At 36.4% G+C, this 22,135-nt stretch overlaps 2 protein-coding genes across 3 annotated transcripts; both read right to left on the bottom strand.

Moving 5' to 3' along the window:
* Nucleotides 1-477: 477 nt before the first annotated feature.
* LOC126595651 (conglutin beta 5-like) lies at nucleotides 478-1,549 on the bottom strand. The gene has a single exon (XM_050261953.1). It carries the CDS (start codon nucleotides 1,465-1,467, stop codon nucleotides 700-702), a length of 768 nt encoding a protein of 255 aa, XP_050117910.1. The 5' UTR covers nucleotides 1,468-1,549; the 3' UTR covers nucleotides 478-699.
* Nucleotides 1,550-11,166: 9,617 nt separating this feature from the next.
* Nucleotides 11,167-20,776, bottom strand: LOC126597116 (heavy metal-associated isoprenylated plant protein 19-like). Of its 2 annotated transcripts, XM_050263890.1 has the most exons (4): nucleotides 20,677-20,776; nucleotides 11,729-11,989; nucleotides 11,525-11,612; nucleotides 11,167-11,432 (listed from the first exon to the last, which is right to left on the bottom strand). In XM_050263890.1, the coding sequence occupies exons 2-4, from the start codon at nucleotides 11,795-11,797 to the stop codon at nucleotides 11,293-11,295; spliced, it is 297 nt and encodes a 98-aa protein (XP_050119847.1). In that variant the 5' UTR covers nucleotides 11,798-11,989; nucleotides 20,677-20,776; the 3' UTR covers nucleotides 11,167-11,292. The 2 variants fall into 2 exon arrangements, with proteins under 2 accessions (XP_050119847.1, XP_050119846.1); XM_050263889.1 differs by lacking the exon at nucleotides 20,677-20,776 and having other exon boundaries at nucleotides 11,729-12,115.
* Between the last annotated feature and the right edge of the window lie 1,359 nt (nucleotides 20,777-22,135).

Raw genomic sequence — 22,135 nt, 5'->3', positions numbered from 1 at the left:
ATCAAACCCATGCATATAATGCTGAGTGCTGAGTGCTGTGGTAGCTAGGGTACTAGCTACTTTCTACTTGCCACCCTAAAGCCTGCAAAATTCCCTAATCTAATACAGTACTGTTCTTTCCTCCAAATTAGAATGAGCACACAGGAAGTATGACTTGTTTGAGTGTTTCTCCTCCTTTTTTTGGGTTTGGGTAATGGAACAAGTATTTAAACATTAATTTCAAGAAATTTAAGAATCTCAACAATAAAATTATTAATAAACATGTCGTTATTGAGGGGAAAAGACTGCAACAGACAATTATAATTCAAATAAAACGCACAAGAAAGAAACATCAACTTGGTGTTTATTTCGTCCCAGGAAAGCATTTACTTATCAAGTATCAACTAATGGAGAGAGCATCCCATGAGGTGTCTCATGTTGTTGTGGTTATTTTTTGCCATTTCATTTGGCTTGATTTCTCCAATAACTAAACATACATGACCTCAAATGGCATTACCACTAGAAATTATTATTGTAAATTTGTAATCAAATATTAAATAACATTACATTTTAAGTACCCCAAAGAAAGGAACAAATAAATAAAAAAAAAACCCATCTTCTCAAGAATCATGCTTCAAGCCACAAATGCCATAGAATAACTATATACCCCATCTATTTCATTAACCGAGTTTCCAATTTTCGGGTACTTCAACATATTGGTCATGTTTCACAACAAACCAAAAATCTAGCTTCAAGCCACCTTTGCTTATTAACCCTTGCAATGAAGTCTTCAACTCTTTTGTTTAGTTCCTCAGCAGGTATTCCAGCCTTTTCTTCTTCCTTTTCTTCCTCTATTTCTTCCTTTTTTTCTTCATCTTTTTCTTCCTCCGTTTCTTCCTTTTTTTCTTCTTCTTTTTCTTCCCCCTTTTCTTCTTCCCTTTCTTCTTCATCATTATCTCCACATTCTTTAAAGTCTTCTTCTTCTTCTTCATGATCTTGATCATGATCTTCTTTACCTTCATCAACTTCTTTATCTTCATTACTCTCCGCATTTCCCTCGTTTATTGGATTCAACTTTTCCGGCACGGTCCTCTCCTCTTTCTTCTCTTGAAACGTGGAAGGTGGTCTCCTGAGAATTCGACTTCTCTCAATATACTCGTTGTACATCTCGGTGACCGGAGACAATTGCTTGCCACCGCTGAGCCTTGATTCTCCAATAAGGAATACGATTATAAAATTCACCACAATGAAGAGGCACTTGGGGTTGATAAACCCCGAGCAAAAGTTCGGAAGAGACATAAATAGTAAGTGTTTGATAGTGTAGAGAGAAGGAAACGAATAAGAGTATGAACAAAGCAAACTGCATGTCACTGCAATAAGGGAATGAACAAAAAGACTGTAAAGAAACTGACTATTGTTGTTGTAGTAGGTCTGCTTCTTCTTGTGGCATTTCATGGCGCGAAGCTTTTCAGCCTTGATTGGATCCATTAACTCCTCAAATGGAAGTATGAGGAATTTAGATGGATAAGTTGTCTATGTTAAGATATATAGTGAGGAATTGTATTCACATCTGACTGAACATAAAGAAGGTAAAACTAGGAGGTATATATAGTGGGGGAAAAAGGAGGGATGGGGTATTTTGGTCAATTTGTGGGATCAAGGCATGCATGCATGCTACTTTATAAAGTTATTGTTAATGTTTCTTATTAGTTTTGTATTTGTGAATAGGTATTACTTTATGAAAAAGCCATGGCAGGTTTTCGGAGAATGTACATTGATTGAGTGCTATTGTTTTACAGCCTCCGTTGTAATTGCTTTTCACAGTTTCTTTTTTGAGTGGTGTTTGATGGTTTTCAACTTTTCTCTTCTGAAGTAAGAAACGATACATTTGCATCAGCAACGATTTGTGAAAGTTAGCTACTGGTTTTATGCAATTCGATAGGTGGGTTTGTCGTACCCATTACATCAGCCCTATTTTATTCTTTATAATTAGGGTTATAGAAATTAAAGCAAACAATGCAGCTTCCTTCCTGAGTATTAACCATTTTCTTAATTTATGCTGCAAACTAAATAAAAAAACATACGTACACAGTGTATTATACTATACGTAGGCGCATGTGCGCAAGCACGTCATGCATGGTTTTCTCTTATGTTCATCGATTTTCGAATAATATTTCTTCTAAAATTTTAAGATGTTATGTTTGCATTATTCATAGTATCGTACTGTGATTTAAAAGGTAATATGTACTTGGAGTACTTGGACTTTCTTTTTTTTTTGTTTTTTTGGACAAGGAGTGCTTGGACTTTTGCCATAAAAAAAGAGCTTGCCATTCCTTAAGGTAGGCGTTCGGCATCGAGGCCATCTCCAATGATATTCTCATATTTAGTCTTCATTTTTAAATATAGCACACCAGAAAAATATATTAGCTAAAAGGAGTAATGTCGGGCTGTACTTTTTAATCTCCAGTGGTGTAAGAGTTATATTTTGTTCATCTTGATATTTTATTACTTTTAGCATATTGAGAAGTATTCTAGTACATATCACTCACACATTAACTATATGTATTGTTTAAATTACAGAATCACTGTAGGCCATTCTCTCTCCAACAGCAGCACATGGGCGTGCCCATTGAACAGGGTTGGCACGGGGATGAAGTCGGCTATGTTGGCCTTTCCCAGCACCCCTTTCCCTGTGGAATTTTTTTCAAGACTTTATTTAGCCCACCCATTAGAATGAGTTTTTGTCGAAAATATGTTATATCTCACCATTTAACTTTTCATTGGAGATGGTCTGATGAGCGATCAATACGACATTAATATACTCAGATGGATGCCCCTAATACCATTTTTTTGCTTTTTTACCATAAAAAGTTGATACGCATGGTTTGCTTTTCTTCTTATAATTGAGGCCAGCAGTACCTGTGCTTAATGAATAGAAAAAGCACTTTGTAAAGGAACCGCACACTTGAAGAGCTGGAGGGCAACGTCGTAGTCAAAACTCAAAACAATGGACTTCAAAGATCGACAAAATAAAAATGGAAGGTATAGTTTAGTAGTGACATTAACAAGGGTTAGCATGATCACTCAGCTTAATTTGATCAAATTGTTCTGTATGGTGCCAGATATATGGAGCCCTGTAGAAAGTTAATTTTGAATATTATTTTAATAAGAAGCAGCTATTGCTCTCCGAAAAGAAGCTAAAAGGTGTTTGTACCATACTTAACCAATCCCGAAACTACCAAGCACCGGTCAACGTTATACCGTCAAGAACTCAAAAGAGTTTCCCTCCAACTAGGAGGCAAATCACAGCACTCCACGTGTCAACACCAAGAGGCCAATAACAGAGCGATACATGTCAACATCAAAGGCCAATCATAGCATGACACGTGTCAAGACCAGAACAAAGCTAGAAACTCTCTCCTATAAAAGGAGATCATTCTCCCACAATAATCCAAAATGTCATTTGTATTAAATCATTCACTAGTACTCACTAAAGGAGAGTTTGAACCTATGTACTTGTGTAAACCCTTCACAATTAATGAGAACTCCTATACTCCGTAAACATAGCCAATCTGGGTGAATCACATACATCTTGTGTTTGTTTCTCTGTCTCTGTCCATTTACATATTTATCCACACTAGTGACCAGATCAATCTAGCGAAGGTCACAAACTTGACACTTTCTGTTGTACCAAAGTCCTCACTGATTTTGTGTATCAACAAAAGGAAAATTCCCAATCACCAAAGTCCAATTAAACCTACCTTCCACAAAGAGGGTAGTAGAGAGTTATTGAGGTGAAAGGCTTTATAGTGATTTGAAGGAAGTTGAGGATTCATTTTAAAACTTAATTGATAAATATACATACATGTCTCTTAACTTTTTTTACGTGGAATAACATTAATTTAGATTTTCACACAATTTTTACGTGTGACAACACTCATGCTAAATAGATAGACAACACATATTAGGTGATATGGGGTCGAACTTTCACAAGTGGATCAACTTAAGATCACGAAGTTCGAGATTTCACTACAAAATTAACTGACAAAAGAAAAATTTGCTCAATTCCTTATTGTAAGCCCATGTAATGTTTTTTCTTTTTAAATAGATAAACCCCTACATCCTCACATAGCTTTAGATGGAAAGTGGTGGGTTTGTAAAGCAAGGCCATATAGGTAAATTGAGTTTGCTTCTAATTAAGTAGGCTTTCTAATATTTTTACTTTTGTTCAGTAGCACCCTTCCCTTCTCCTAATTCAGAATTCTCCATGTACCACATTAATTTGATTTTTGACCCATATATATCTGTCATGCAAATTCATATACAACCCCAATTGGGCTTCCAATACCATATAGAGCGGGAGTAGGATTTTCTCCCTTCCTAGTCTTCCTCTTCTTCCATCTTCTCCTATTTGAACGGTTACGATTAAGTCATGTCAACGTTTTGTGTTAATTTTTTAACAGCCAGAAGAAAACAAAAAACAGTTTGTGAGAAGAGGGGAGAAAAGAAGATGAGAATAGGAGGGAAGAGAATCCTACTCCTATACAACATATGCTTGTTGCTCTTTTTTATCATCTTTTGGAAGCTAAATGTTCAATGTATAGGCATTTGACCAAAAGAAAAAGGCATTTGTTTTTTACTAAATGGACAGAAAAAGGCATTTGTTTTTTACTAAATGGACGGCATAGAGATTCTCCTACAAAAGAACTTCCACTTCTTACCAGAGAGAGATCGAGAGAGAGTGGAGTCCATATGTATTTGGAGGTGACTGAAGCTTCACGGAAGGACTCAAAAGCATTGCTTTTGTCTCTACAACTACAACCATGCATAGTATTATGCAGCAGATTAAACAAAAAATTAATCTTGTGATGTCTTTTCCATTTTATATCTTGTGAGTTAGACCGACTTTAATGGTATAAGCATGCTGATGCTGGTGTATCCTTAATGTTATTTACTGATGCGAAACAACTTTTATAACCCTCATTCTTGACTAAGAAAGATTCTGTCGTTTTTTTAAACAAAGAATTTGGTTATAATGAAACAAATGTGCTTAAAAATTAAGAAGTCTCCAAACGTGGGTTTATTTGGCACTTCAGGCCCTCATACCTCGAGCAATCAAGAAAAGCAATCCGGCAGCGATGATTTAATTTGAATGATTAATATGACGAGTTAAAAGACAAACACACCGAATTGAAAACAAGGCAGGTTTTGAGAATGTGTTACCTGAGATATAGTTCAAACTTTTTGTTCTGGTGGAGAGTGGGGTGTACGAAACACCAAAGCAGCAGAGAACGACCGCATGAATCGGAATCCACTTATTTGGGTGCTTTGGTTTTAGGGTTTACGGTTTCAATTTTCCTCTTCTGAAAATGAGAAACGTACATTTGCGTTAAATCATATCATGTCAACCCCATTATTTTACCAGATCACATGATAACGAGTTGATCGGAAACTTAATATTTTGTATCATTTCGTGTCGAATTAACAAATTATGCAAAAAAATTGCCAACTCTAATTTGTATCACCAAACGACTTTATGAAAGCTAGCTACTGGTTTTTGCAAAGCTTAGGTGGTATGATCGTACGTATACTCGGTGTGACATCAGCCCTTTTTAAATTTATTCCTTAAACATTAGGGTGATTTAAATTAAGAAAAACAACATTGCTTCCTTCCCTCCCTATGCTCAATTCATTACCGTTTCCACCCACTCGTGAAGATGCTAAGCTCCAAATGCCATTTCTCTGCCTTCTTTTTGTTTTACAATTTTTTTTCTTCAAGTTTTGAGATGACTGGCTTGCTTTTTCTCCTTATAATTGAGGCCTGTGGAAGTATGGCACATCAATAAGGGCTAGCATGACTCAAGATTGATCAAAATTGTTATATTTAATTTCTGTGTAACTTGGTGCCAGAAATATGGAGTCCTGCAGGAACTTAATTTGAATATTCTTCAAAGAGTGTGAAGAAGCTAACTTGGGAGGTGAAACGCTTTTAGTTGGAATTTTAACTAGTGGTTGCGGGTTTGTAAAAGCAAGGCTATTCAGGCAAACCCTAACATTTGATTGTTGTCCCATATATCTGTCATGCAGATTGATTTACATGTACAAATCCAATTATCAAGCTACATAGGGAACTGATATTTGTATATCTTTTTTTTTTAACTTTTTATTTATTTATAACCTATGAATTGAATAAAAAATTTACATCTTTTAAATCGGTCAGGAATTTTTAGTATACTCCAAGACGTTTAACCGTTAGATCCTTGGTCAAAGATATAATAATTTAATAATCAAAAGCCTTATAATATAAAATACTTCGTACGTACGTAGCATCATAAAATTTTCATGAAAAGCAAATACAATGTAGGCACAGTTGCTTGTTTACCAAATGGACGAGTTAACAGATTCCCCTATAAAAAATTCTTACCTCTTAAACACAAAGAAAGTGGGAGGGAGAGAGTGGAGATTATGCAGCAAACTTAACGAGGGTCTTAATTGTTTTCTTCGATCAACTTGGAATATTATAACATGTCTTTGATCAAATTTAAGCTGTCTTCCATTATCTTTTCATATATATGTACCGACTTAAGTTTTATTGCAAATGCATCCGACTCAGAGCTGATTGATAAAAACTTTTATAACCCTAATTCTTGACCAACCATGTGTTTAGCTTAATCACTTAATTGATAAGGGGTACCATTACTTTTTTACTTCAATAAACCTAAGGAAACTACTCACTATAAAATAAAATCTTCATAGCAATAAGCTTGTAGGTCAATTAGTTAACAGCATTCTATCTTACGTCCAAAATATTAAAGTCTCAAGTTCAGGGCGCCCAAAGCCCTAAGGTCTCGAGTTTGAATCCCCTCTCCCTAAAAAATCTCCATAATATCAGACCAAACCAAACTAAATTTGAGATGTTGTAAGAGAAAATTGAATCATAAAATGCCCTCACATCCTTTCGGTGTTGCACTACATCACCATCACTTTTATGAAAAAAAAAGCTATGGGAACTGGAACTCTTCCTTTTATGTCATTCTTTGGTCACAACAATCACGTTAAACAAATTTGCGTTCAATGTTCAGAAGTCTTTAAACGTGTGCTTATTGGCATAAAAGTAAACTCAGCAATCAGACACGTGCACACAGAGGACTACATTTTCTCATTATCTTTGGAAGCATTAAAGTAAACCCAGAAAGAAGAGAGAGAACAATTGGCAGTCGATTCTTTCATTCAGATGATAAAAGCCAGCTTATGATACACCAGAAAGGGATTTCTTCAGCTCGGACAAAATATCCCCGAGCAATACATGCACCCTCAAACAAAAACAAAAAACAAAAAACTCGACTACGACTACAACGACAAAAGAAGGTAAAATCAAGTTTGCCAATATATGCATTCTCCAAAGAATCATTCATCTTCAGGCAGTCAAGCGCATTGTGCGATATCTCAAGGGCATGGTTGATTCAGGGCTTTGGTTCACTAAAGGCCCTCAATGTCTCATTGCTTGGTCCGATGCAGATTGGACAAGTTGCCCTGTGGATAGAAGATCCACCAGTGCCTATTGTGTGTTCTTAGGTCCTAATCTAATCTCTTGGAGTGCTAAGAAACAAGCCACAGTTGCTAGATCATCAACAGAGGCTGAGTATAGGTCTCTTGCAAATACTGATGCTGAGATAACCTGGGTGTGCAAGATTCTGCAAGATATAACCTTCCTTTTGCTCAAGACACCGATCATCTACTGTGACAACAAAAGTGTCATTGCTCTTGCATTCAATCCTGTTTTCCATGCTCGAACCAAGCATGTTGAAATAGACTATCACTACATCCGTGAGAAAGTTTTACTTGGTCATATTGGTGTCCAACATGTTGCTTCACTTCTTCAAATTGCGGATATTTTCACCAAGTCTTTGGCTGCTGATCGATTTGCTGCTCTTACTTCCAAGCTATTTGTTCGATCACCTTCCTTTAGCTTGAGGGGGTGTGTTAAGAGTACATCCTCACATAGCAGCAATGTATCAAAACCACCACCAGATTAGATTCTTACTTAGCTGATAAGCTTGTGATGTGTTGTGATTAGTTAGTTGTATTGTGCTACGCTGGCACATATATTTGGGATAAGATATTTATGTATAAATACCTTATGTATGGTTCTTTTAGATGAATGAATAACCACAGTTATATTTCTCTCTCTCTCTATCTACAATTCTCTCCTTTTCCTCTCTGGATTCTGAGTTTCAACACAGGGTAGCTCAAGTGCAGGAACGAAGCCTCCGAAGTTGGATTCAAAGATAACCGTGATTCTAGCTAACAAAAAATTGAATGCTGCGCAATCAAATTTTCCTTGTGACGATTCAGAGAAGAATCAGGAGAGTTAGATTGCGTGCCAAAGACTAAGAACATGAGCAATGGTGTGGGATCAAACTTAAAAAAATAAGCAAGAAAATTTTAAGTCGTAACCTAGAAATAGTTTTTTCGTCCAATGGTTATGACTTAAAATTTTGTCTGAGATTATTAAAAAATGATTTTGTCTAAATTTTTTAAAAGTAAAATTTTTGTGGATTCATTTTTATGACCATTTTAATCTAAAAATATTTAAAGTCCAATAAATAATGAAAAATTACACAATCTACCCCATTCTTACAACAATTACTGATACTAATATTCGTAGGGATTTGATTGACTTGGTGGTGGACTTGGGAAATAGACATTAGGTTGATCATTATCTGGATCATTAGATGGATTGAAGACATTCCTTGCTGCATGCCATCTTATGATTTGCGCTTGTTGATCACGGAAGAACTTCTTCCTCCTTGGATTATATTTGTTGAAGTTCTACCTCATTACCTCAAAATCAAACATTTCTTGTTGTAAAAGGTCTCTTGCATTTTCTTTTCCATTTGCTTCTCCATGAGTAAGCACATTCAAACCATTTCTTCTTTGGTCTCCTCATGCCCTTCAATTATTTTTTCAACTCCAGACTAGTCAGATCTTGCATCTTCTCTTTTTTCTTTGCTTACTTTGCTTGTTGTCTCGACGGCCTTGGTATAGATGAAGATGGGGTCACCAATTCGTCAACATCATCGCCAACATTAACGCTTGAGTGAAGATTAGCAAATAATTTTGGCCATTTTTGGACCGTATTGATTTGCCATATTGGACAATCCTTGAGGATGTCCTAAGCATGAGACAATATAAAACCAGAGTTTTTGGGCATAACCCTTGTGTTGTAAATCGACATTGCTTTCTTAATCCATAGGAGGAATAAATAAAGATCAGTTAGTTGGAAAATAAGATTGTGTACATGACATATAACCTATGAAGGGAGACCATCACCACTTCTTCCAAACTCCTTCCATTAGCGATGCTAATTAACCACAACTTTATCCAAACTTCTCTTCCACAAGTTGCATGCTTTGTTGTTAGTCTTCCACCAATCGTATATACACCTTCAGAGGTTTGGTTGGTGGTGGAGATGAAATTAAATTCATTAAGGATTTTACCTCACAAGAGCTTTTTATTTTGGTTTGTGAAAACAACACCATCTTATCTAATAAAAATCCTTGCCAAGTATAAAGCAGCATCTTCATCATTTGACCAATTAGGTCCTTTAACATGATCATTTCATTTGGCATCTTGAAAATTTTGAAAATGGAAAGAAATAGTTTTGGAAGTAGGTAGAAAGAAAAATGGAGGAAATGTACGAGGAAAATGAATTGTTTGTGAATGTTTGAACAAATACATTGATATTATAGAGTTTTTGAGTAAATTTTGATTTCAATAATTTTTTTAATTGTTTTGACCATTGAATTTAATTTTGAGCCGTTAGATTCTTTTTTTTTATCATTAAATTTGCTCATGTTCAATTTCAACCTTTAAATTTAGTGTTTTATAACTTTGATTTAAAATTTTTTGAATCTGGAACGTAGGACGTGTCGTCTTCACATAATTTCCGAACTCCACACTTTCCGCCTGGCTAGTTATAATTTACTCTTTGCAGTACCTTTTCATTAGCACGATGCCTAGTGCTTCCAAACTCTTGATCTTTTACTTCTTTCTACTTTTCAGTTGCACAATCTCTAATGCTTTGGTTAGAAGATGAAAATTATGAGATAAAGGCTCAGGGTAAAAGAGGTAGAGGAAGATTTAGGAAAATTTTAATAGAACCTCTAAAAAAAACATTGAGTATTTGAATCTAACAGAAAACTTGTCACAAAACCAAGTGCAATTGCGTTCTAGAATTTAATTATGCGGCTAACTCCACTTAATGGGATAAGGCCTTGATGTTATTTTATTTAACAATGACAATTTCTGAAAAATCAGTAATTAGATTGGCGTAATTGCTAGCATGGAAATATGAATCTTCTTAGCACGTAAATAAAACTTTAGAATTAATCGTGCTATCACACGTAATCTGGCATTAAAGGGTAATGTTAGAGAGAAAAAATTTGCAAACTAAATGATTTGTTATCAATAAGAATGAGTATGTTTATCAACGCTTAAATAATAACTCAATCATCAACTTCCATATCATTAGTTTACAAAATTAGTCTGCCTAACATTACCTGGAATTAAAACCTATACTCAATACTACTTGCATGTAATTCTTGATTATTATCCGACAATACACATGCATGGTCTCTTATCTTGCATTCCGCTTCATTCCCTCTTATTCTTGCATCTATTCTTTCTTTTGCCATTTTTTTCATGTCTCAAAATTTTTTGTACCATTTTTTTTTCTTCATATTTTGAGGGATGAAGTATGCCCTCCCGAGTAAATCTGCCTTTTTTTCTTTCTTTCTAAGTACAATTCCCTTCATCCTGTAGATGTCTTTTAAAAATAATTTCATTTACATATGCAGTTGGAACTAGTAATTCCTGGTTTGCTTCATCTTCTTTTTCCTCCCTGTGTGCAAACTTCATCTTCAATATGAAGCCTCCCATATTAAAACGCGAACACAACAGAATAATAGGCAAATCAACCTCAATGCAAAAAGCATTCGATGCCTACTTTATTGGATAAAAGCAAGACGTTCGATTACAGCTTACATAATTAAAAAAATACCCAAATTTCTTCCAAGTCTTAAAAACGCAAATTTGACCCGTAATTGTTATTAAAGCGTTGTGAAAGCCAATATTCCACACTGGAGCTGTAATTTTTAATCGTCTCGCTATTAGGTGCTCAAATCATACCCGAGAAAATGCCAAGTCTATTTTTCTTGAACTTACACTTACACACACGCGTGCACACACACACATATATATGAAACTCTTACATAATCTGATCTGTTAATTGTTCTGCATCACATTTTGTCCTTATATTTCTTCCATAACCAACCTCTTTACGTTAACTATCTTGTTAGCCCTTCGGAGGCATTTGAGAAGCTTTTTATGACGAAATCTTCCTTCCACTATCACTACTTTGTTCACCTTATCAAGCTCAACCCTTTCAACTCCTGAAATAGAAAAAAATTCAGAGGTAGGCGGTGCCGCAGTGATATAACTTTTAGCTAGTTTAAACTAGAATATTGAAGTCAGGTGTATGTACCTTTCGTCTTATTGCAGCCTTTCTTAACATCATCTGCACAATGTCCACAGTGCATGCTGAATTCTAGCTCAGCAAGCAGACACATAACCTAAAACAATTTAAAACAACAAAAGGTCGATTATGAAACTAGATACGCAAATTATATTCATATGTATCAAAAGCAGCACTATGCATGCTTTCGTGCATGGCAGCCATGGTGAAAACCTCTTCTCTTAGGGGAACCTGGTCAGCTTTCCCAAACCCTTTTCTCTTTGTCCACTTAAGGGCCTCCATGATTCTAAATTGTTGATCTTGTTGTAAAGTCGACGTTATGTGTGCAGTGGAATATAAAGTAAATGAGACATAATATTTACGAGGTTTGACAAGTGTGACTACGTCCTCGGTGCAGCAGTAGTACTTTCTTTCATTATCTGAAATAATAGGAGTACAAAATAACTCTCACTATTTTCTCTCTAGCCTGACTCACTGGTAATTTCTTCCGCATCTCTCTTCTTTCCTCTTCTCTTCCTTTCCTCCATAACTCCTCTTTCTTTCCTTTGTATTTTTTTCTCTCATCCCTTCCATCTTTTTTTCTCTTCCATATATGTCTTTCTTTCATATGCTCCTTTGTTTTATAGGCAACGCAGGAGCACCGGAAGCAAGCAATAGCAGCTCCTAGTGGAAGGACATGTTCTGGAGGACAACCTTATTTCCACTTGCTTGTTTAGTGGTCAACTATCTTGATTCCTTTGTTGAGTGGACATCTACTATTTACAACATTCCCCTTTGGATGGCCATATGTCAATATCAGCTACCTCGTTAAAATCTTGATCTTTTTTGGATGCTCCCCCTGATTTCGAATTCTTTATTCTGGCTGATTACTAAATTGATGTAATCTGATACCACGCATGACAATTGGAGTGTTAGCTTCTGAAGGTGGTTCACAGGCCCTTCAAATTTTAATGGACCGCAAGTATTAGCCAAATATATTCATGACTAGCTTCATGAAGATATGTATTTATGAGAGATATGAAGATGCAGCAATGAATCCTTACTTTCTTGATCGTTGCAGAGCCAATCTATTTCCATATGTAAATACAAATCATTTCTGAGAGCTATTTGTATGTAGGCTAGAAAGGTATTCAAATTTTACTTGCTCAATAAGACCATGGCTATTAGTGAGTTCCTTGGAATAGAACAAGCATATGTTTATAATTTCCTGGAGATATCAATAAATAAACTTTATTTCATTGCAATATCCATTTATTGGTATTATGCTCCACATGAAGTGTAACATCTGATTCAATGTATCATGCTAAATACAGTAAGGCACATACTTCACTAAGATATGGTACTCCTGGATCAAACATCAATTCATCATTTCCCTCACGAGGATGAATGATTTTTCTTAGTGTCTAGATATTAATTAACCACTTGAGCATTCAACTCATGATCTTCAATCCATATGGTTCTTTAATACCATAAACATCATGGATAAGACTTGTGTTGGCATATTGTTCGATCTACAACTCGAGATAATATTAATTTCAACACTTTATAATCTTTCTAGGCTCTTTAGGAGTCTCATTCTAATATTATTATCTCTTGCAAAAGATTTAGTATGTTGCAACAACATCATAATGATAGTACTCACTAAGGCAATTTATACCATTCATTGGTATTGATGACATAATTTATGCTTGTACCTTTCCAGGACTTTCTTCAAGCAATCTTAATCTTTCAAGGATTTTCTACACTTCATGACACATTGTCTTTTGGAATTTATACAGAGCAACTTGCTTCCATGTATACTTGAAGAATTTACTTGTGAAGATATGCTTCAGGCATTTCATAAGGCTTTGTGTAATATATAATTCTCCATTTAAATGAACAAGTTTCACAATAGAAAATCATGTTTACAAGAGTGTATTACAATTTCAGGTTTCAATTGGAAACCTTGTGTCATATCATGTGAGTGTATTTCATGTATTAAAAATGCTCGTATGTAACATTCTGGGTTCAACATCATTTGGCGATTTGTACTATAGGTCCATTTTGCCACGTTCTTAATAACTTGTAATGGAATTACCTTTCTCCATTTTGGCCAATAATTTTGCTTTTTGTCGACGAACAAAAGAACATGGCTCAATATCAACACAGCTCATTGATGAATTTAGTAGCTACTGTAAAACCAAAATTAACATTGGTAATCATCAATTCATGATCCCATAATTCTCATGTGCATGCGCATGCATATTTATAATCATTTCATTACTTTGGATATCCTTGCCTCTTCAAGGGCTTTACATTGTCTCTTCTAGGACAATTATCTCTCATTAGAAGAATTGTTTGAGAATTTGGATCATAACCTCCTCTAGAGCATTATAGAGCTTGGATTGTTAATCTCTACTTCTAGGGAGTTGAATTATTGGAACCTACACATCGATCATACTTCAGGCATGTGATATATTAAATTTGTTGTGTCCATGGATTATCCCTTTTGAAACTTGAATCCATACGACGACTATCATGCTTCGGGTATGCAACAGTTTAGTAATGCTAAGTCTGTGAATAGTCTGACTGGGACTTCAATCCATTCAGCATCTCTGTAACTTGTAATCAAGTAGTAATTTTCAATACCTTTTTGTACATCATGTGATGATATAAACTTGTAGAGTTTGATGGGCTATAAGTAGAATTCCCATCATTGAACTTTGGTCTTCCATTCACTCAATCAGCCACCAATTTTCTCCCTTTGAACTTCTATGGGCTCATCATTGATCTTTTTGCTTCAGTCTTTTGCATAATATAAGTGATGAGCAACCTTTTCCCTTGGATGGTCCATCACTTCTTAGTAACTTGTTCATGCTTAGTAGCTTCAGATTGAAGAGCCAACAACGTACCAATTATTTCGCAGTGTTGGTGACTTGAGATCCAGCTCCAACAACAGTTGAAGATGACTACTTGGGAGCAATGCAAGGTAAGCAATCAGGAAAGGTTCCAAGCAAAGGTTCCTAACCGAAAGTTTGATTTCAGGTTTCGATTGATTACTTTCTTTTTCTTTACCTTGCAAGAAGAGCAAGGGTAAAGGAAAAGACATGAAAAGAGCATGATATGAGATACTCTTGCTCACGACCATGATGATATGAGATATTTTTGCTCTTAAAGAAAGACAGTAGAAGGATTTGATGCTGATGTAAAGCTTCTCGATAAAAAATATTTCTTGCTGAGAAAATGGATTTGGCATTTTGAGGGACTTGGTTAAAAAGGTGTTCTCAAAGAGAAGGAATATTGAATATGCTGAGAAGTTTGGTTGCAGATGCATTCTCGGCAAGGAATGAGAGTTTGGCGTTTTGGAGGTGTGCTTTGCCATGGAGGACAAAAGTCGACATATATGGGGATTTCCAAATATCCGGTAGTGGTGCGGATATGGCCTTGTCACCCACGCTTGCCAGCAATAGTGGTATAGTTGGAATAGTGAACTTTACATGTTTTAACTTTGCTAGAGATATTTTGATAGAGTTGTCTTTGATTTTCAGAAAGCTGAGATTGCATCTGAGAAATGTTGACGAACTTTGTTCAGGAAAATCCGGCTTTTGGAATTTAGGGAGCAGTGTCTTAATTTTTGAACAAGTGGCTGTGTTGCCTTCTCTTTTATAGAGATATCGATTATATCCAAAATGCAAGCTTTGAAGATTGCTCATTTGAAAATTGTTTTTGTTGTATTGATAAGATTTCACTTTATCCAACCCTTTTCTTTCATCATTTCTGAAAATGGCTTGCCCATCTAACCTTTGTTTAGATTTGAGTCTTGAGAGGGATACAGATGAGCCACATCAGGATAATATATGGCGCCCATCCTTCTTATCTTCTAATGGCCATCTTATAGTTGGAGACTCTGTGATGAGAGATGATATAACAGCTACAGTAGTAGCTAGGAACCTTTTCACTCCTAGAGATAAAAGAATACTTTCAGAAAGGTCTGATGGATCGGCTGTTCAAGACTCATTGGCTTTTAGTGTTCAATGTGCAGGTTCTCTATCCAACATAGGCCAATGTCTACTTGCTCGAACTCGCCAAGTCGAATCATTAATGGCTGAAGTGGCAAGTCTTAGACAAGAAATTAGAGGGCTCAAGCACGAGAATAAAGAGTTGCACAAACTTGCAAATATTTACTCGACGAGCATGAAAAGAAAGCTCGACTAGCTACTTGAATCTGAAAGTCGGATTTAAAATGATCACCTGAGATTCGTGGCTAGATTCCAGGGACAACTGGTGTCTTCCCCTTCTGGTACTTTACCAAGTGTTAGGACATCACATGAACAATCTCCAGTGCCTCATCCTTCTAGGGTACTACCAAGTACTGAGGCTTAACTTGAGCAACCTTTGTGAAGCCCTCCCCACCCTATTTATTTATTTTTATAATTGTAACTTGTTGATGCACAAAATCCGGAGGATCTTGGACCAACGTAAATCCGGCTATGAATCACACAAACGCACAAGAACACAAAGATGTATCATGGTTCACCCCAATGTTTGGGCTACGTCCACACTGATGTTGATTATGTATGTATGTATGGATTACAATAGATTAGCAAATGAGCTCTCTGTAGATGCAACCCTTGCCATTTTGCTCTCTATTTGGCTAAGAGGGTATTGCCTTCTATTGTTGTGAGGGATGTATGTGAGACCCTGTGGATCTTAGTGAAGGGTCAGACCTCTCAATAAGGGTGAGGGAGAGTCCCTTTTATAGAATAAGGGCTATCTCCCCTTTTACATTTGTCATGGGCTTAGGGATGAAGCCCAAAGACGAGGCCCAATATATGGTACCAACATGAGTCCCCCAAGTCTTCAGTCAAGAAAGTCTTTTGGTTGGATACTTTAAATCCAATCCATGTACGGGCTGAAGTAGCTAGATGTCTCGAACCAGTACTCAACACAAGGCAATGCTCAACATAAAGAAATACTCGGCTAGAGGTATCACACATTACGAGATTGCTCGGCTGGAGGCGATGCTCATTTTGAGGCTGCTCGGCTAGAGGCTATGCTCGCGGCGAGACGGTTGCTAGGCTGGAGGCGATGCTCGTTGCGAAGCTGCTCGGCTAGAGGCTATGCTCGTTGCGAGGCTGCTCGACTCGTGGTATTCCTTATTACAAGTATCTACTTTATGTCAATATGCACTCATTATGAGTTGATTCTTGACATGACTCGGGTCTGCTTGTCGGGTTTGCATATTGAGTTCTTTTAATCAGCAACAATGTCGATCAACAAAGTTCGTGCCATGAACCACCAAAGTTATGTCACCCTAACATTCAAATAATAAAAGGTGTAATTTGGTCAGACTTGCCACGTGTTATGGAAAATAGTCATGTGATCAATCATTAATAATAATGTGAAACATATTATTATAACATGTCACCCCATTCATTTAGGCTGCAATGCAATTTATATAACAGTAAAATAATGATAGCAGTAATGATGTGTATGCGTTGTGACCCGGCATAATAAGTGATGCAATGGGTGTCCTCAAAGAATATGCATATTGTAAAGCATCCACTAACACAAAATAATAATAGACTATTAAATAATAAACTAGTTATGAATGATTAAATAATAAACTATTAAATAATATTGTGGTCTCCTCAAGCTGCTTCTATTGCACAAGCAGTGGGGCGTGATGACAGCCATGAAAGAAATAATGTGATGATGTGGTTTCTAGGACCATCACAAAATAATAATGAAATACTAAATAGTAAAATAATTAATGAATTTGGAGAACACTTATCTCCTTCGTTGCTTTTCCTGGTTTTTTTTCCTCAGAAAATGGGCATGGGGGAACATGCACTCCCTTTCATGATTTCATCCTTTTTCTTTCTATATTCTTTTCCTCCCTTTTTCTTTTTCTGCTGCATTGCTGGTTGTAACTCCACTTGCATACATGAAACTGTGGGTGGCTGCCTTATGCCAGAAATCTCATCACGTGTGCGGTTGGTGCTACCAGGATTAGACATAAAGTGACCATGGTACCTATAAGTGTCCATTTCAAGAATAATGGGTCCATTTTTCAAGCATGCTCATTTGCACATAATATTAATTCAGCAGTTCCAAAATCATTTGCCAAAGCTCAATATCCTTCCTCCGTGCCCGCCACGCACCAACTGGGACTTTGGACTTGAACGAGTTCCGGTTGGTCACACCATCGAGGCCGAATCATTTGAGGTACTTGGTCTTAGCGTTATGACTCAGAATCTCGCTCAGAACCCTCTCCTGCACCAAGTCCATGTTCTTGGTTGTCTCCTATATGAACTGAAGCGCCTTGGCATCCTTCTCGGTAGCCGGTATGCCTAGGAGGGAGGATGTCACTGAATCGACGGCCATGATTGACTTAATCTGGGACTGTTACTGAAAAGCTTGATTAATGAAATGAGAGAGATGATCTAGGTTGATGTTGCTCTGATTATTCGTTTAAGATGAATGAGGTTTTCGTTGTCAGGGAGATAGTGATTGACTTGATGCTGGTTGTTGTTGCTGCTGCATGTCTCGTCCGTCAGAGGAGAGAGAGGGGAGAGGAGAGAGTGATGCTCTGTTTTCTTGGATTTGTTTTTGTTGTGGTTTGTGTGTGAGTGAGTGAGATGAGAGAGAATGAATGAATGTGATTGTGTTTCCATTGATGCCGCCGTGACTGGAAGCTGAAGCGGAAAACATGGGTTTTGCAGTGACTATGCAGGTGTTTGGTTCTTGGGTTTCTACAGATTCACGGTGGTGAGATAAAAAATGAAAGAGAATCGACATAGCTTTTCGTGTCGTTTCCTACAGATGACGCCAAATGTTGATGCACAAAATCTGAAGGATCTTGGACCAACGTAAATCTGGCTGTGAATCACACAAACGCTCAAGAACACAAAGATGTATCGTGGTTCATCCCAATGTTTGGGTTACGTCCACACTGATGTTAATTATGTATGTATGTATGGATTACAATAGATCGGCAAGAGAGCTCTCTGTGGATGCAGCCCTTGCCATTTTGCTCTTTGTTTGGCTGAGAAGGTATTGCCCTCTATTGTTGTGAGGGATGTATGTGAGACCCTGTGGATCTTAGCGAAAGGCCAGACCTCTCAATGAAGGTGAGGGAGAGTCCATTTTATAGAATAAGGGCTCCCTCCCCTTTTACATTTGCCATGGGCTTAGGGATGAGGCCCAAAGACGAGGCCTAATATATGGTACCAACATAACTCATGTGTATGTATAAAAAAATTTCCTCCCATTTGATTTTATACATGTCTGAAATCTTATACTTTAGCTTGTTATATATGGGAACCCATGGAAACTTCTAGTTTCATAATTAATGAATTAATGGGAAACGATGGAAACACCTAGTTCCATGAATATATTTCAATAAGCCTTTAAGTATAGATAATTTCTAATATCATATGCTTCCACATGAATCCTCGGCATTATGAATTCATGAAAATATCTCTTGTGTAAGATGTCGATGGTCACAATATCGAGTTTTGTCAAGTTCACCATTTTCTTATTCCCAAAATGAAGAAATTCAGGTATGATAGAAATTGTGATAATTAAGTCATACCACATATAACATATTTCTACACAAAATGTTAGAACTTTAAATTATTAACATTATTCATATTTTGAACTTCAGTTCAAAACATTATTCATATGTACTCGAAATTTATTCTCTGAATCGACATCATTAGAACCTTTAGGTTCATATTTTTGGAATTCATACCCGTACGTAATCTGTATATGGATTAAGAAACTTATGGTCCTCGTTTACATGAATCAAGGAACTTTTAGCCGTCATTTAATAGTTTGTGGACTGAGACACTTGTGGCCGTCATTTTAATTTAGTTGAAGAACTGCTGCTCTCTTAATTGATTCAAAACTTCAGGTTTTGATTTTTTATCAAGGAACTTCGGGTCTGATCTTTTTATATGATAAGGATCAAGAAACTTTAGGTTCTTATCTGATTAAGGAACTTCGGGTCCTTTAAATTCTCACCATAACAAAATGCAATACACTAAATAAATTAAAGCAATAAACGGTAATTCCAACCATGGTAAATAAATTGTTTTTAAGTAAATAAAGCTTGTGACAAGGGCTTTGATTCAGCGTCATTCACATAAATATCAAAGCTTTAAAACAAAGGGTAATAATTCCACCCACTGTAAATAAACAGAACTTATGATAGGGCTTTAAACCAACATTATTCACATAAATATGCCAAAATAGAAAAGGCAATGATTAAGTCTCTATCTCTTTTTTTTTTCTTTTTTCTTTGTCTGCCATTTTCTTTTGTTTCATCCTTTTTATTTTATTTTTATTTCACAATTCTAAGTTTTTTTAGTTACCTAGGAAGTAATAGTAACAATAAGTCCCAATTGGTGTGCTTCTTCCGGTGAGTTTCAAAAAAGTCGAAACGGTTCCCATAAGTTTTGGAGTCAAGAGTAGTATATGCAACTTATGAGAAGATAAAACCGTTAGATTTAGCTCAAATTTTAGTATGATATGGATAGGAGGATACTGAACAACTTTTGTGAAGAAACTATTTCGATCTAAGCTACTGAACAAGGAGTTTCGATACTCATAAGATAAATGTCCAATTTTCTGCGGAATTGAAAACTGCGTTGGTGTTTCAGACATATGCGACGATAGCAACGTTGGAATTTTCTGAAAATTGATATGTTATAGATACTGGGCGGACGAACAACTTTCAAGAAGGAAGTATCTAAATCCAAGGTCAGCAAGTTGGAGTTCAGAGGCTGTTTACATAGTTATCAAATTTTCTGCCAATAATAATGATAATTATATAACCAAACGTATATTTACTTTAAGAAAATTAGTCATACAGAGATATGAAGATGAAATGAAAAGATTTTCTTATCTGTAAGATTTCAGCCGACCGTGTGAGAGGTAGGTAGTGCTTCACTAGATTTATGGCGCTTTCCATCGACATGAGAGCTTCTCGTGCTGATAACGTATTGTAAAGTCGACATTATGCGTGCAGTGGAATATAAAGTAAATAAGACACAATATTTACGAGGTTCGACAAATATGCTTACGGACACATCAATAGTACCTTCTTTCATTATCTAAAATAATATGAATACAAAATAACTCTTAATATTTTCTCTTTTCTCTTTAGCCTGACTCACTGGTAATTTCTTCCGCATCTCTCTTCTTTCCTCTTCTCTTCCTTTCCTCCATAACTCCTCTTTCTTTCCTTTGTATGTTTTTCTCTCATCCTTTCCTTCTTTTTTTCTCTTCCTTCCGTATATGTCTTTCTTTCATGTGCTCATTTGTTTAATAGGCAACGCAGGAGCACCGAAAGCAAGCAGTGGCAACTCCTAGTGGAAGGACATGTTCTAGAGGACAGCCTTATTTCCACTTGCTTGTTTAGTGAACAACTATCTTGATTCCTTTGTTAAGTGGGCATCCATTATTTACAACAGATCTTTCTTTTCTTCACTGTCTTTGTTTTTTTACTATTTTATCAACAGACGGTTTCTAACAAGAATCAAGTGGAATTCTGTAATAATTAGGTAATTCAAAACAAGAATTAACCGTATTGACCAACCAAAAGCATAAATCGAAATGGAATGGTTTTTTTCTCTCTTTTGTGAGAGACCCCCAGAGTGAGTGCTTTTCTCTCCTTGGTGAGAGTCTTCGTGGTAGGTGTAACTAAGAATATTGTTTTGGATTTCTATTATTCGATTGTTGTCTTCTGGTTGGTTGAGTCACTTTATTTTCGAGGGGCTAGTCGATTCTAGCTTCCTTCCAAGTTCAGCGGGTAAGTGGAAGAGTTAATTCACCAGATCTGAAGTGGGTATTTTGGTTTGGTGTAGAGGAATTGTAGGGTTGACTCATATTCACTTTCTGTGGGGCTAGTGGGGAATTAATTTGCCTAACCAAACCTGTGATATTTGGTGGTTTGTGTGGAACCTTTTGTCTTGGTTTTTCCAACTTTTAGATGGGGAGTAATTGCAAACACACTGTTATCACAATAAAAGAGTCATGGCGGTACAAACCAATATTGATTCAGAGAATAAATGTTTCAGGGACTCACACTCATCAACATCAAGGTATTTCACTCATTTTCCTACCTTACTGTTCTGTGTGGTTTTTGTATTTGGCGAACAAAATCAACAGGGTGCAGGTAACAAACAACGTAACCTTCAGCTTTCTAAGGCATATTTGCACAAGGCTTTCACAATCTATCTTTTGTATACCTCAGTACAAGTGGTCTAGGATGATAGATACAACAAGGAACAAATGGCACAGCAGGAATTGGAGGAATTGGTGGTCCATTTAGAGAAAATGATGGATATTTCGACCATGGAGCAAGGGATCAAACTGGTGGGAGCAACGTTGGTACATCGAAACCTGAATAAATGGGGAGTTCAAAATATTCTTAGATCATCATGGGAGGAATTGGGTGAGGTTGAGGTCAAATAGGTACGTGAAAATATTTATATTATATCTGTTCCAGATGAAAGTGTGGCTGGAAAAATTCCTAGTCAGGTACCATGGGCCGTTATGAAGCAAAACTTTTCAGTTCACAGATAGCCTCAGCAACTTGCGTTGGAGGAGATACAGTTAGAATTGGTTCCTTTC

Source organism: Malus sylvestris, chromosome 13 (assembly GCF_916048215.2).
Source record: "Malus sylvestris chromosome 13, drMalSylv7.2, whole genome shotgun sequence".
Classification (NCBI taxonomy): Eukaryota; Viridiplantae; Streptophyta; class Magnoliopsida; order Rosales; family Rosaceae; genus Malus; species Malus sylvestris.
Note: the sequence above shows the minus strand (reverse complement) of the source record. Positions and strands in the feature narration are given on the sequence as shown.

Excerpts from the sequence above, each read along its gene's own strand:
- LOC126595651 (XM_050261953.1), bottom strand. The coding sequence starts at position 1,467 with ATGGATCCAATCAAGGCTGAAAAGCTTCGCGCCATGAAATGCCACAAG.
- LOC126597116 (XM_050263890.1), bottom strand. The coding sequence starts at position 11,797 with ATGGAGGCCCTTAAGTGGACAAAGAGAAAAGGGTTTGGGAAAGCTGAC. Across the intron at positions 11,613-11,728 it reads AGGTTCCCCTAAGAGAAGAG|GTTATGTGTCTGCTTGCTGA; the intron begins GTTTTCACCATG and ends AAATTGTTTTAG. Across the intron at positions 11,433-11,524 it reads AGGCTGCAATAAGACGAAAG|GAGTTGAAAGGGTTGAGCTT; the intron begins GTACATACACCT and ends TTTCTATTTCAG.